This window comes from Chroicocephalus ridibundus, chromosome 12 (assembly GCF_963924245.1).
Source record: "Chroicocephalus ridibundus chromosome 12, bChrRid1.1, whole genome shotgun sequence".
Lineage (NCBI taxonomy): Eukaryota > Metazoa > Chordata > Aves > Charadriiformes > Laridae > Chroicocephalus > Chroicocephalus ridibundus.
In genome coordinates, this window is record NC_086295.1 from 9,786,276 (window position 1) to 9,799,071 (window position 12,796).

General features: G+C 42.9%; 1 protein-coding gene across 3 annotated transcripts in view; it reads right to left on the bottom strand.

Moving 5' to 3' along the window:
• Nucleotides 1-12,392, bottom strand: part of STAU1 (staufen double-stranded RNA binding protein 1) — a 37,033-nt gene extending 24,641 nt beyond the window's left edge. For 2 of the 3 annotated variants that reach the window (XM_063349750.1, XM_063349749.1), the window contains exons 1-3: nt 12,212-12,391; nt 1,406-1,682; nt 442-566 (exon numbers count right to left, since the gene is read on the bottom strand). In XM_063349750.1, the coding sequence (XP_063205820.1) occupies nt 442-566; nt 1,406-1,598 (318 nt within the window). In that variant the 5' untranslated portion in view covers nt 1,599-1,682; nt 12,212-12,391. Of the gene's footprint in view, nt 1-441; nt 567-1,405; nt 1,683-12,211 lie in introns of all 3 variants that reach the window. The other variant, XM_063349751.1, reaches the window with a different exon arrangement.
• Nucleotides 12,393-12,796: the final 404 nt, after the last annotated feature.

The following is a 12,796-nucleotide window of genomic DNA, read 5'->3' on the forward strand; positions in this document are numbered from 1 at the left end:
GATTTGGACTAAGAAACTAATTTGATCTTTTAAAGTTTGTGGGATTATCTCAAAATGTACCACAAGAAGAACACAGAAAATCTGGAGAACAGGCAAGATGTAGAACAAAAGCTTAACATCATACTAGAAAATGACTGTATAAAGATCATCCATATTTAATACAAAATTTTTTAGCAAAGACTGCAAGGGACAAACCTTGGTTTGCTAAACGAAAGTTAAAGTCAAGCATCTCATAATGGAGCTAACATAAAGAACTCTTCCAAAAAGCTAAGCAGTTTTAGGTAACAGCTTCACAACTCCTTACCGTCAGTACTTTGTGAGCTTCCCATCCCTCACCATTATTCTGTATTATCTTGCACCGAAAGCATATACTTTGCCTTTCCACTTATGAAAGTGAAAGAGCATGAATAGCAGCAACAAGAAAGTTCTATGAATATTTACCTTAGAATGAGCTGGACCTTGCTCACTCAAAAGCTTATACTCAGGCTGAATCTTGTTGAAACGGGCTAACTCATTCACAAGACACATTGGAGTCTTCTCTTTGGGGTTTGCCATGTTTGAAGGAGCTGAAAGATTACATAAAATCAGATAAATGAACAGATAGCCACGAACCCTACTACAATTTTTAATAAAAAAAAAATAATCTCATTGTCTTAGCATTTAGTTGTCTGCAATACACCAGTTCTCAGAAAAGATTTGCTGGAATAGACAGTTCTGGTCATTAGCAAAACAGGCAACAAATTACTGAACTTTGGGATTTCCAAGCAATGTGTGTGCCGAAAAGACAGCATTATTAAATTTAATGCTTTAACGTAAGCCAGAAGTATGAAGTTAGGAGACTCCCACATTTAGCTTACATCTTACGTAGTACATTTCAAGGAACAAATCTTCTACGTATTCATCATGGTCACCTGCTTTGAATAATTTCAAAAAGTCGGTTCATTTCTTTTTTCTTCTCCTATGTTTCCCTATTATCTATTTTTTATTTATTACCTTTTATTTGTTCTATTATATTTTATTAGCACAATATATTTATCACTAAACTGGTCATGAAAGAACTGATGATAATAGAACTAAACCAACTATTCCAAACAACATAATTTTTTTGTATTTAAAACAAGCTACTTGTAGAAAAGATGGATAGCAATGTTTCAAAACCTCAATGTTATACAATTTTAAATATTCTTTACTATTACAAACATTTCAATTCATTATTAGAACTTCAAGGAGAAGTACGCTTCTGTCTGTCTCGGATTTCATTCAATAGGAAGAAAGCATTACAAGCCACTGTAGTTGGAAAAACGGTACTTTTAAAGCATTTGTAGGTGCAAGACATCAGAAATGTATCATGCCAAACTATAAATACTAAGAATATATACACTTATTAACAGACACTCAATCTTACCTGCAGCTGCATTGGTGGATGTAACTGACGCAGAGGGTAAAGCAGAGTTTTGGATAGGTCTACCTGCATTTTCAGAGGGTAAAGAACTAGTAGTAGAAGGAATACTCAAAGGCTGTGAGAGAGATGGGTTTTTATTCAATATTTGGCTCCCTGCAAGGGCAGCAGAAGGATTCTGAATTTGAACTTGAGACATGTTCACTTCCAACCAGAGCGAATTACTGTAGGTAAACAGCTCTGAATGCAGGCAAACTCAGTGTGATGAAGCCAAATTGCTGACCTAAAAGGTAAAGATGAAAAAAGAATTATAGTAAATATTTAGCATTCTCTAACTAACAATCTATTGACATTATTTCTTCATCAACAAAAAGGGGAAAAGGGGAAAAAGCGTTCAATCAAGCATCCATTGTTTCCATTCTGTATGCAATAAATCACTTACACATCCAGTTTTAACAACATATTTCAATCTATAAGCCCTAACATCTAAATTTCACATTTCTTTCACTTATAAAAGAGTAGTACAGAAGCTTTATTTATGCTTGTTCATTTAAGATAACTATCCATCTGTTTTCCCCATCACTGAATCCACTTACAATGCAAATCCAGTTACTGAAACTGATAGCCACTGCTTATATACTAAACAAAGAGCAACTTTCATGAACAGATTACATTTCATGCATTCTACCATTTGAAGTTAAAGTTTTTAACTTGGAAGGGCAAGCAATAAATGCAGTCTTTACAAAACAGCTATTCAGAGCATGCATCCTTTATTATAATCATATACTTTGTCCCCCAGGCCAGCGAGGAGAACGCCCAGCCATTTATGAGTGTCACAACTAGTGTCCAGCAGAAAATGCCGAAGTAGCTGTGACTGGGAGAAGTGAAGGTGTAAGAGTTCATAAACTTCATAAGCGACATATATTTTGAAGGTTACCTCTATTTATGTCAGAACGTGTCTCAGTCAGAGTTCAAGCATCAATTTAGAGCTATTTGGCCTTGCAACACTGTAAACAAGTGTTGAAAGTGCTCACAGGCACCCATGCTCATTTAAGCAAAAACACCTCCAAGTGATGAACTTGCACCAGTCCATGTGAAACACTCTGACAGGTCTTTCCTCCACCGACAAATTAATATTAGATTTCTCTTACACGTGGATGCAACACTATCTTCATGCTCAGACAGTTAAACCTAAATATATACTAACAGGTTGCCAGTTTGAAGGCTATCATTGCTGCCAGAGCTCAGCTGCCCATATCTGCTTACGATCCACGTATCAATTTATTTATTAAAAATAAAATTTACAGCCAAGTAAATACATTTTACACACAAAGGCACACACACATGCACACATACACGGGGCACCTATAGCTTTTATTAGGGCAGCAAACAAAGGTTTATTCTTTCATAATTTACGGATGACAAGGAGAAATCACTGCTCCAGATACCACCAGGGAGCTATTAGTAGCAACACAACTCCACTAGTGCTCTGTAAGCTTCAAATTCTGAACCTGTGAATGGACTTCCAAATGTAGGAGGAGCAGCAATGAGTCAGAGTGAAGTTTTTAGCTAGTTACTGACAAAACAAGCCTAAGAGGAGAACCTAGGTGAATATGTTAATGGATACAAAGATCTATTTACTTATTTATTTATTACATAAGAGGAAAGAAGCTACTGGGAAACAACAGATACACCAACAAATCCACCATCTGGAATATTCTCACTTTGAAAAAACATCATAAACATGTCAGGCTTATCATACTACCGGTTGAATAACTTCGCTTTTTACTAGAGAGCAAAACTAGTTCAGATGACCTATATGTAGGTTATACTCTCAAAACAAATCCTATATTTGACTACTAAATTTGCAGAAGTTACACATTGGGTGCACTGTAACCGTGAAAATGCTATTAGGGAGTCTATCTAAAGGAACTCCATGAAGTTCTAAGACAAAGATGAAAAGTATGTAGAATAAGACTCCAGGGTAATAATTTTATAACCACTAAGTTTCATTCCCAGGAGCATCACCAGAAACACTGAAAATTTTCAAACATAATACAGCAATAATAATTGCCTGGAAGAGACTATGAAGTCTTGCAGTGCAATAAAAAAAGCTAATTCTCCTTTCCTGCTGAAGTGCAATGCCCTTCAAAGTAATTGAAGTTAAACAGTTTCTAATCCACACATTTTGAGAAGACGACACCAACAAAAGTTTTTAATTTTAAGTCAGTAACATCAGGATCTTTCAGATTCATGCTGGAAAGGAAGTCTGAAATCCTTTTCAGAGAACTCCACCTACACGTACTTTGCTCTGAAAGCAAGGCACTATCCTTCATTGATTTGCCGTCACCTGGTTTCAGGGAACAGGGAATTTCAGCTCCAAATTACATACGTTAAAGTGGTTTTCTAGTCATACAACACAGAGAAGAACAGTATACCAATCCCTAGTAATTTTTTTTTTCCCCAAGAAGGGAAGTCCCTGACAAGGATATAATTAGTTCACTTTCTATATTTACGGCAGATTACTAGAGAACCTCCCAGCGGAGCAGCTCAGACTGCTCTCTACCCAGCTCTCTCTCCACCAAGAGTTACAGCCATCAGTCTTCAGCCTGAAAAAGCTTTTCTTCAAACACCTCTGCTTAGAATAATATTCAGGACAGACAATTCAGCCATTATTCACAAAAATCTGTGGAGACCTGAGGTCACATCCTAGTGCTTGAAACAATAAGGTTTTGGAAACTGATCCAATTTCGAATAGACTTCGGCTGTGCACGTTCGACAACCAGACAAAAAAATTGCTGCAGGCACATCCACAGCTTATAACCTGCTTATTCTCAGCACGGAGCCCAGTTGCCCAGCTTCTTTGGAGGTCTGGCTGCTCAGACCCATCTAAACCGACTCGCAAGGACCTAGGAAAGTGTGTGAAGCACACCTGGCTGGAATTCACCACGCGCACTCCCCCAGCCTTTCAGCAAACAGAAGAGTTCAGCCCCCCCTGGACCTTCTGGGAATGCAAAAGACTTCCAGCCTCACAAGAAACCAAGGATTCAGAGTTTAAGCACAGCTCACTTTATGCTTATGTAAGGTGGTAACAATCCCACACACCCTTCTTTGGAGAAACGCTTTGCGATTATAAGGTAGCAGTGATTTGATGACCAAAATTACCATACAAATGGCCTCTGGAGCCATTAATTTAGCAAGAAAGATGTACTCAACAGGATGGTGTGAGTGCTCCTTTCCAGGACTGTTTCTAAAGGGGAAGGAATGAAAAGCTGCAATGCTTAACCAAAAAGAAATGTGAAGGAATTAATAAGCTATATTTTTACTTGAAATAGAAATGTGAAACCTGTAGAACACACCGCTGCTCAAGGTTCATCCCAAAGACATTCAAGCAGCTGAGTACCTGGGCACGCCAGTCTTGCACCACAGCTGAACTGAAATTTATTATCAAGGAGAGAACTGAACTGCAATGGAAATAAAACTTTTCCAATTAAATATATCATTTTTAACCTAAGTGAATACAATGCTTGTTTCTACATAAATTACTATGTCATTTCTACATAAATCGCTATGTCATCATCATCATGTTTCTCTCTCCTTCACCAGTACACCAATCTCATATGTTTTTACATTCAGATCAAAACTTGAATCTACGTCCTGTGAGTTATCACCAATTCAGGACTATTGCAGAGTTCATTAGATTGAATTCAGGCAGAACTGAAGCAAAGCAGGCATTAAAAACATCTTCTGAATTGTTGAAATTCCACTTTACAAATTTCTGACAATTTTAGGCACTACATAGTAACTTACAAGATTATATGTTACAAGTTTATATATGCAAATATATATTGTATTTTCTTTTTAAAAACATTTACCTCGCACTTTGGCAAGCGACTTCAAAGAACAGCCTGACAAAACAAACTGGTATTTTGTTTGTATTTTTTTCAGCTACCTGTGAAGTTTATGATACTGTAGTTGATTTGTGTGAAGTATTTCACTAGGGTATAAGAACTCACTGTCCATCATTGCACATTTAATTATAGGTTATTTGGGGCCCATAAAAGGGTTTACAGTGCTTTTACAAAGCAATCTGCCCTTACCCTACAACTGCCTTACAAAATCCTAACAAGAAAAAGCACCCTAATCCAGAAAGTTGAGGCTAATGACTTATAAAGGCTGTTTCAGTGGATAGAGAACCAGAGATGCCAGTATTTCAGGGGATTTTTCCACATAATCAGGGGTTAGCTACTTCAAACTTTTCAAGACAAATACAAGCACAAATAACTGACCCCTATACAATACTCTAGGCATTACCAGAACTTAAAACCACTCAAACATCAAAAAATAGGTGAACAAACAAATGTCTTGCTCATACCATCTCAGCCAGCAGCTGATCACACAGCTTGCTCCTTTCCCACCCTTCCACGCTTACTTTTTGCTAACTCAGACATCAATATTTTAAATTTCATTGAGACAGTGTTGCGCTGGAATATTATCCTTATGATGGTAATGGCCGCCATCAAACAATTCAATGACCTACGGACAATAAGAAACTTAGAGAGATGGATTTTCAGATGACAGAGCACCGCTCCCCACTCCAGTTTTTAGATTTTTATCTTCTTTTGGCGCATCAGCGCTTGGAATATTCCCAGAAATTTTGAATACATTAAACCACAAAGTTCAGAAGTCACTAAGGTAATGAAAAGGCAAGCAAAGAAATGCACAAAGATGTGAACATAGTCTCAGTCCACTCAGCCAAAAATAAATTAAAATCTTCCTATATAAAAGAAAGAATGTAGCATTTTCAGATAAAAGTTCTCTTGGGGCTTTTTTGTGTTGTAATTCTCAAAGGCGTTGCAGATAGAAGCCAGAGGATCAAACAAAAAACAGACACTTCCTGTGGATAATCACGTTTTACCACAACTTGTGGTTTCTTTAATATGATGCAAATAAAAGGCAAGAAACGTCAATGTTTTAAGTAAGTTTCCTGTACCTTTAGGAGATCCAGAAAACGAAGGTTTGGATTTAGTTCTGAATAGGACATTTATGATGGAAAATGCCTAAAACGAAAAGCAGAGAGTTAGCATTTTGCTTCCTAAAGCTACAAAAAGATCTCCTGTAGTAAATGTCTCACCACTACGTTGAGTTTGCCTCGTGCGTTTGGGTGACAAGAATTTGCATGACCATGACGTTCTCACTGACAGACTGCTCAACAGAGCTACGTTTTTCCAAGCAGAAATTCCAACCTGATCCAACAGTCGTCTTTCCTTGCTCCTTCCCCAAACCCAAGTGACTTTTCATACAGGAGCAGTGGAATCTCGCAACAGTGCTTCTTTGCAGGATTATCAGAGCCACTTGCAAATTTGCTTTGTGTAGTAAGGCTTCCAGTTGCGTAGAAGTTAACCTTCTTCCTAACAGCCCTGGAGATCAGCTACTGAAATTAGACCCAGGCTTTAATTCACAAAGCCAAAGCAAAAGCAAGCCACTAACCCGAGAATCTCTGGCAGCTATTAACTGCAAAAATCTGATACAGATTTTACCTTTTGGCTACATCTCCAGTCTAATGATTTCACTCATAAATAGGCATATAAAAATATCAGCCTAGCTAAAACCATTTTAGAATAAAATTGTTTTGGTACTGAATATGAAACCTGTCACTGCATGGGCTGCTCTAAATGGAAATCCAAACGTATTTTATTCTGCTTACAAATATAGCGCAAAGTGTTTAATCCTTCTTTTCCATGACTAAAGCCAACTGTGCGCAGATGCTAGCAACTTTACTACCAGCAACAAAACGGGTAAGATCTCAATCTTGATTGAGGTTAGAAGAGGATGTAGATAAACAAGCTCTTGAATTTACTTCAGCCAGCCATTTCAAAACCCTACAACGAATCTTAGAACCATAACCAGTTATCCTGAAAGAGTCCTGCGGAACAGACGAGGACACAGAGCCTGAAAAAGGCAGATATCGTGCCTATTTTTTTCACTGGAGAGTGAAGGAGGGAGATGAGAGGATTACGGTCCTATCAGTTCAACTTTTCATCTAGAAGTTTTTCAGGAGGCTTAACTAAGCACCTGAAAACCAAGGAAATGGATAATATTCCCAAGCGGGATCAAAACCAAGTTGTACAAAGGCAACTGAGTTTTCTCCAGCCATCTCTGGTTTTCTAACCCGGCTCAAAAACGAATCAGTTGATCTCAGCAGGAACAAGTGCGAGGTTCTGGGCAGCCACCGTCTGCCGACCAAACACAGGACAGAAAAACCACCAACTGACACCGGCAGAGCGAGAGAAGAGTTACAACCAACACAACATCATTACCCAACACAAGCCAATGCTGACAGGCTCTTTTAGAAAAAGCAATCACCACACTGAGAGGGAAAATGGAAAAATAGCCTGAGAGATATTGGCAGTGGTCCTTCTGCTCTGGATTCAGTGTTACCGAGCCCTCAGCGGGTGCCCTGCATCCACACACAGGTACCACGCTTCAAGACAGATGTGGACCCAGTCAGCAAAAAACAAAGTAGGAAAAGCACAAAACACTCGCTTTAGAAAACTGTAACCTGTAAGAAAAACACTAAAGGATTTGGTCTTGCTGAAGAGGAGAGGGTTGGCTGAGGCCTGGCAACCAGCAGTCTTCAAGTCATCAAAGGTTTTTGGAGTGGAAAAGAATAATCTGTCCTTCGTGCTAAAAGTGACAGAACTAGAGGCAAGAGGCTTAAAAGTGTATCAAGAAAATGCTTTCTGATAGTAATGGCTGCAATGAACTATACTGCTTTGGGTGACAGAGGCGACTTCACCGTTGGCAAACTTCAAGTAATTGATAAACACCCATTGAGAATGAGAGTAGCATAGCTGACACCACGGAGGGACGGACTACTTCACCCCCTCGAGTCCCCCCCAGCCCGCATTCCCATGATAGCCAACACTTCGGCGTACCTGACTGTAACTATCTTATCAGAGGAAGACAACGGCCTTGTTGTTAAACAACAGGTTTGGCAAAAAGGGGGATCTCACGTGGGTCCTACTGCAGACTTGCTCTGAACTCTGACAATGAACCACAAGAGAGACTAAATCCTCAAAGAAATAGGTTTTATTCGTTGCCAGGACCAGAATATGGAAAGGTGTCCTATTCCTTAGGACACACACAGTCAGAAGGCTGGAAATTATGACATTCTCATTATGCTAATTGTTAGGAACTTGCATGTGTACCCCGTTAAAACTTCCTGTGCATTCATTCACGACCCAGCACCGGGCAGGGAGGGCTTTGTATGGAACGAGAACAGAGGAGAATGAGAAACAGAACAGATAGCAGATAAACCCATCACGATTCAAATTACAAGGACTTCTTGACATCACCAACTAAAAATCATGTCATAATCAATATCCAAGAAAAAGTTTTAGGTATAGGAAATGAAATTTTAAATTAAGCATTAATTTCTTCCTGAAAAGCGGATGCTTCATAACATCGTGCACCTGAACAGTTACCGACACTTCAGTCAGACAGCAAGGAAGATTCATTGTTCCTTATCAACACCGAACCCTGTTCTCGAAGCAGGAAAGTTCATTTATCCCCATTTCACAGATGGGCAACTAGAACACAAACCCCACGTCCTATCCCTGCAAACGGACGCGGGTATCCGAGCTGGGGGTTAGGCAGAACTGAAACAACCAAATGAACTGCAGAAAGCGCACCATTTACCCACAAACTCCTTTGTCACCTGTATTTTTACATGCCCGTAGCTCTATTGCTGCTCAATGTCACCCAACCCGCACCTGGGCAAAACCGCGGCATTGCATGCAGCAGCGCTGATCCAACGGGCAGGAGCCGTCTGCTGAGCTCCTCCCGAGCAGCAGGAACCCTGCCCTGCTCAAGGCAGAAGTCACCCTCACATCCAAGACAGACAACACCGCCACTGAACACCACCACTTTCGCCTCTTGTTTGCGGACTGGGGAATATTACGGTGCATTCATTACCTACATAAAATACTGGTTAGAAAGATTCCCCCTCTCCTCCCTCTTTTAAAAGGAGTTTTAAATAACTCAAATGTGGTGGTTGAGTCTCTTTTGTCCAACACCCGACCATTTTGGAGCATGAAGGACAAATTCCCACAAGTTCTAGGTTTGTTGAGATGGTTGCTTCCCAATATACCTTTGAAAAACCTGCATCAGTGGTAGCTTTATAATATATAACATAAAATTCTAAAGCAACAGTGAAACAGTGTTTAATAACAACACCTAACTCTTTACAATTGGAAATATTCAATATTTACTATCAAGATTAAAAAAAAAGACTACAAATTTTACAGACTTCAGGCTATTTACACAAAATGTAAAATGCTAGCTGAACAATGTTTCCTCCTTAGATAAATCTTTATAATATCTGGGCAAGATGAGGTACAGCTCAAAGGCAACATTCACTGTAGGAAATGATGCTCTTTTTGAGTATGGGTAAGATGAATTTTCAAGGGCAGAAACGCTAAATATTAAGCAAATTAGTTCGGGAGCTAAGACATGGATTATTAATAAGAGAACAGGTGATGAAAAGCTAAAATTTGAAAGTAAAATCTGAAGGAAAAGAGGGAACCAGCAGATGCACACATAAACCAGACCGTTCCAAACATAATGCAAAATAATAAACCAGCAAGTGGGAAGTCAATCATGAATAAAGATAAATGCTTAAACACTTACTTCTAGCTGAATTAGTTAGTACTGTGACAAAATATTTAATGAATTTTTTTTTTCCTGCAGTAGAACAGGTCAAAACCGCCCACTGATACTGATTAGTTAACACAGTAATCAATGCACAGGTCTCCTCTATTGTTCCAGTTGCATCTTCAAGAACTCTAATAAAACAATCAACCCCTCAGCAAGGATCCTAGACAAAGCCATTAAAAAAAATTTTTTTTTGAAATTTCATATGTCCTCAGAATAAAGCTGCTGCTTTTCAGTCAGATCTGAAAGGCACAGAACAGTTTTCAATTTTGTTTGGACTTTGTACAGTTACATCACCCTAAATTTATGTCAACCCATGAATACTTCAATCGTGCCACAAAATACTTAATACTTTCACTGATGGTACTGATAGTGAAAAAATTATTAATGTTATGAAAAATCTCAAAGAAAGAAAGAGTGGCTGCTTAAAATTATAATAAAAAAAAAAGAATTGTATCTTGCATACATCCTTTAAGGAGAATTTTAAAATGAGATTCTGATACAACATCAGAAAATAGAAAATACAGTAAAAAATTCATCTCATCTGCTCTTTAAATTTTCATCAAGATGTGACAGACATCCAGTTAATATCTCTGTAAAAATTTGAACATACAAATTCATTGCACACCTGAGATGATCAACAGAAAAATCTGAGACCAGTTTATTACATCATACCTAGAGCTGCACCATTAAAACTCAAGTTTTAATGTTCACTAGTATTTAAAAAAAATACATTTCTGCCAGTTTGCACAAGGGAACTATGTAGTACCCTTGCACGTTCTAGTTAGAAGGAAGAACATTTTATAAACATACTGTTCCAGAAGCAGACAAAGGACTTCATTCAGATATTTTATTTCACTGCTATATTTACACCTAGCCTCCATTTACATTCCAAATGATCTTCCTCCCAGGTTTGCCTTAAACTTGCCAGAAAAGGAATGGCAAAAATACCCAGCAGATGAATAAATCAGAAAAATGGCCATCAACATTACTGGCTGTAGTACGACCTCGATGGACAACCCAAATAATTCAAACCCTGTAGAACCTCTAGAAGTGGTGTAAAGACTCAAAAGGAACTTGTTGCTGTTACATCTCCTGAAAAACTTAGTGTTGTGATCAAGACACAGTGAAAGGAAGTGAGGCTGGGGCAGCGATGGCTCCCAAACGCAGTGGGCAACGAGGAGAAAGTGTGATGATGCCCGTGTTCAGAAGGAAAGCTAATGCTGCTAATGCCAGCTGTCTCGGTGTTTGCACTGTAATCCGTACGCGGGGAAGGCTGGGGGCGTCTCCTGCTGTTGTCACCATATCTACACCTTTTATCTGAACAGTCAGACAAGTCTAGCTCAGTCTCGGGAGTTTTGATACCAAGATCATTCGCCCCTGAGACTTTGCAGAAGTCCGTGACTGTTGTCACCGGCTCTGGGCAACCTGGAGCAGTGGGATGGCCGCAGCCACTTTCTCCAAGGGCTTCGGAGAGCCTAAGCCAGATCTGCTGCCGCCAGCCCCTGCTCCTGGGGGGGGCCCGGAGTCACCACTGTCACCCTCCAAGCCGAAAGGGGGATTTTGGGAGAAGGATCGCCAACATCACCCGCCCGGCGCGCTGGGGGTGCCCGGCGCTGCCGCTGCCCCGTCTCGCAGCGCGCAGGGACCCCAGCCCCGCCGCTGTCACTGCCCTCCCAGGGACCGGCCGAGCCGCCTGCCGCCCCCACCGCTCGCCCCACGGGCTCGGGGCCGCCGCGGCCGGGCGGGGGCCGGCGCTGACCCCGCCAGCGGGCCCCATCCGGGCTCAGCGGGGCCGGCCCCGCGGCTCGCCCGCCGCCCCCTGCCCCACGCCCCCCCGCGGTGGGGCCGGGGGCTGCCCACCCGGCCCGCGGCCGCCCCCGGCAGCCGGGCAAAGCCCCGGGCGGGGCGGAGGGGACGCGGCGGAGCGGGGGGCGGGAGCAGAGAGGAGCGGGGGGGGGGCGGGCCCGCCCGCCGCGGGGGCTGCCCCCTCCCCACGGCCCCGCCGGCGCGGCCCCCGCTAGGCCCCGCCGCCGCCGCCACCCCCCGCCCCGCTGCCTCGGCGCCGGGGGGAGCCCGGGCCGCCTCCCCCCTCACCTGGCTGCCTGGGCTGCGGCTCCCGGGCCGGCTGGTGGTGCGGGCCAGCGGGCGGCTCAGTCCATGGGCCGGGTCTCGGGGGGGGCCGGGGGGCGACCGCGGCGGCGGAGGGAGGCGGCGGGCACAGGGCAAACACTAAAGAGAATGAGCGGGGCCAGCTCCGGCCGGGGAGGAAGTGACGGCACCGCGCCGGGAGGCGGGGCAGGCGTGTAACCAATCGAGAGCGGCCGAGCCCCCGCGGACACCGCCCCCCTCCGCGCTGTCAGCCAATGGGCGCGAGGACCGGCTGGGAGCACCTCCTTCTTGTCGGCGACTACGAGTCCCGGCGTGCCCAGGGAAAGAGCCGCTGCCTCCTCGGGGCCGGGGGACTACAGCTCCCGGCGTGCTCCGCGCGGCGGAGCCGGACAACATGGCGGCACCGGAGGAGGGAGGAGCGGGCCGGGCTGCCGCCGCCACCGGGGTCGCTCCCGGCCGCCTTCCCCCGGGGCCCGGCCCCCTCCCGCTCCGGGGCCCGGCAGCCCCGTTCGCTCAGCGGGCGAGGGCGATCCGAGGGCCCTGGCGGAGGGGCGTCGTGAGGGCCCGCGG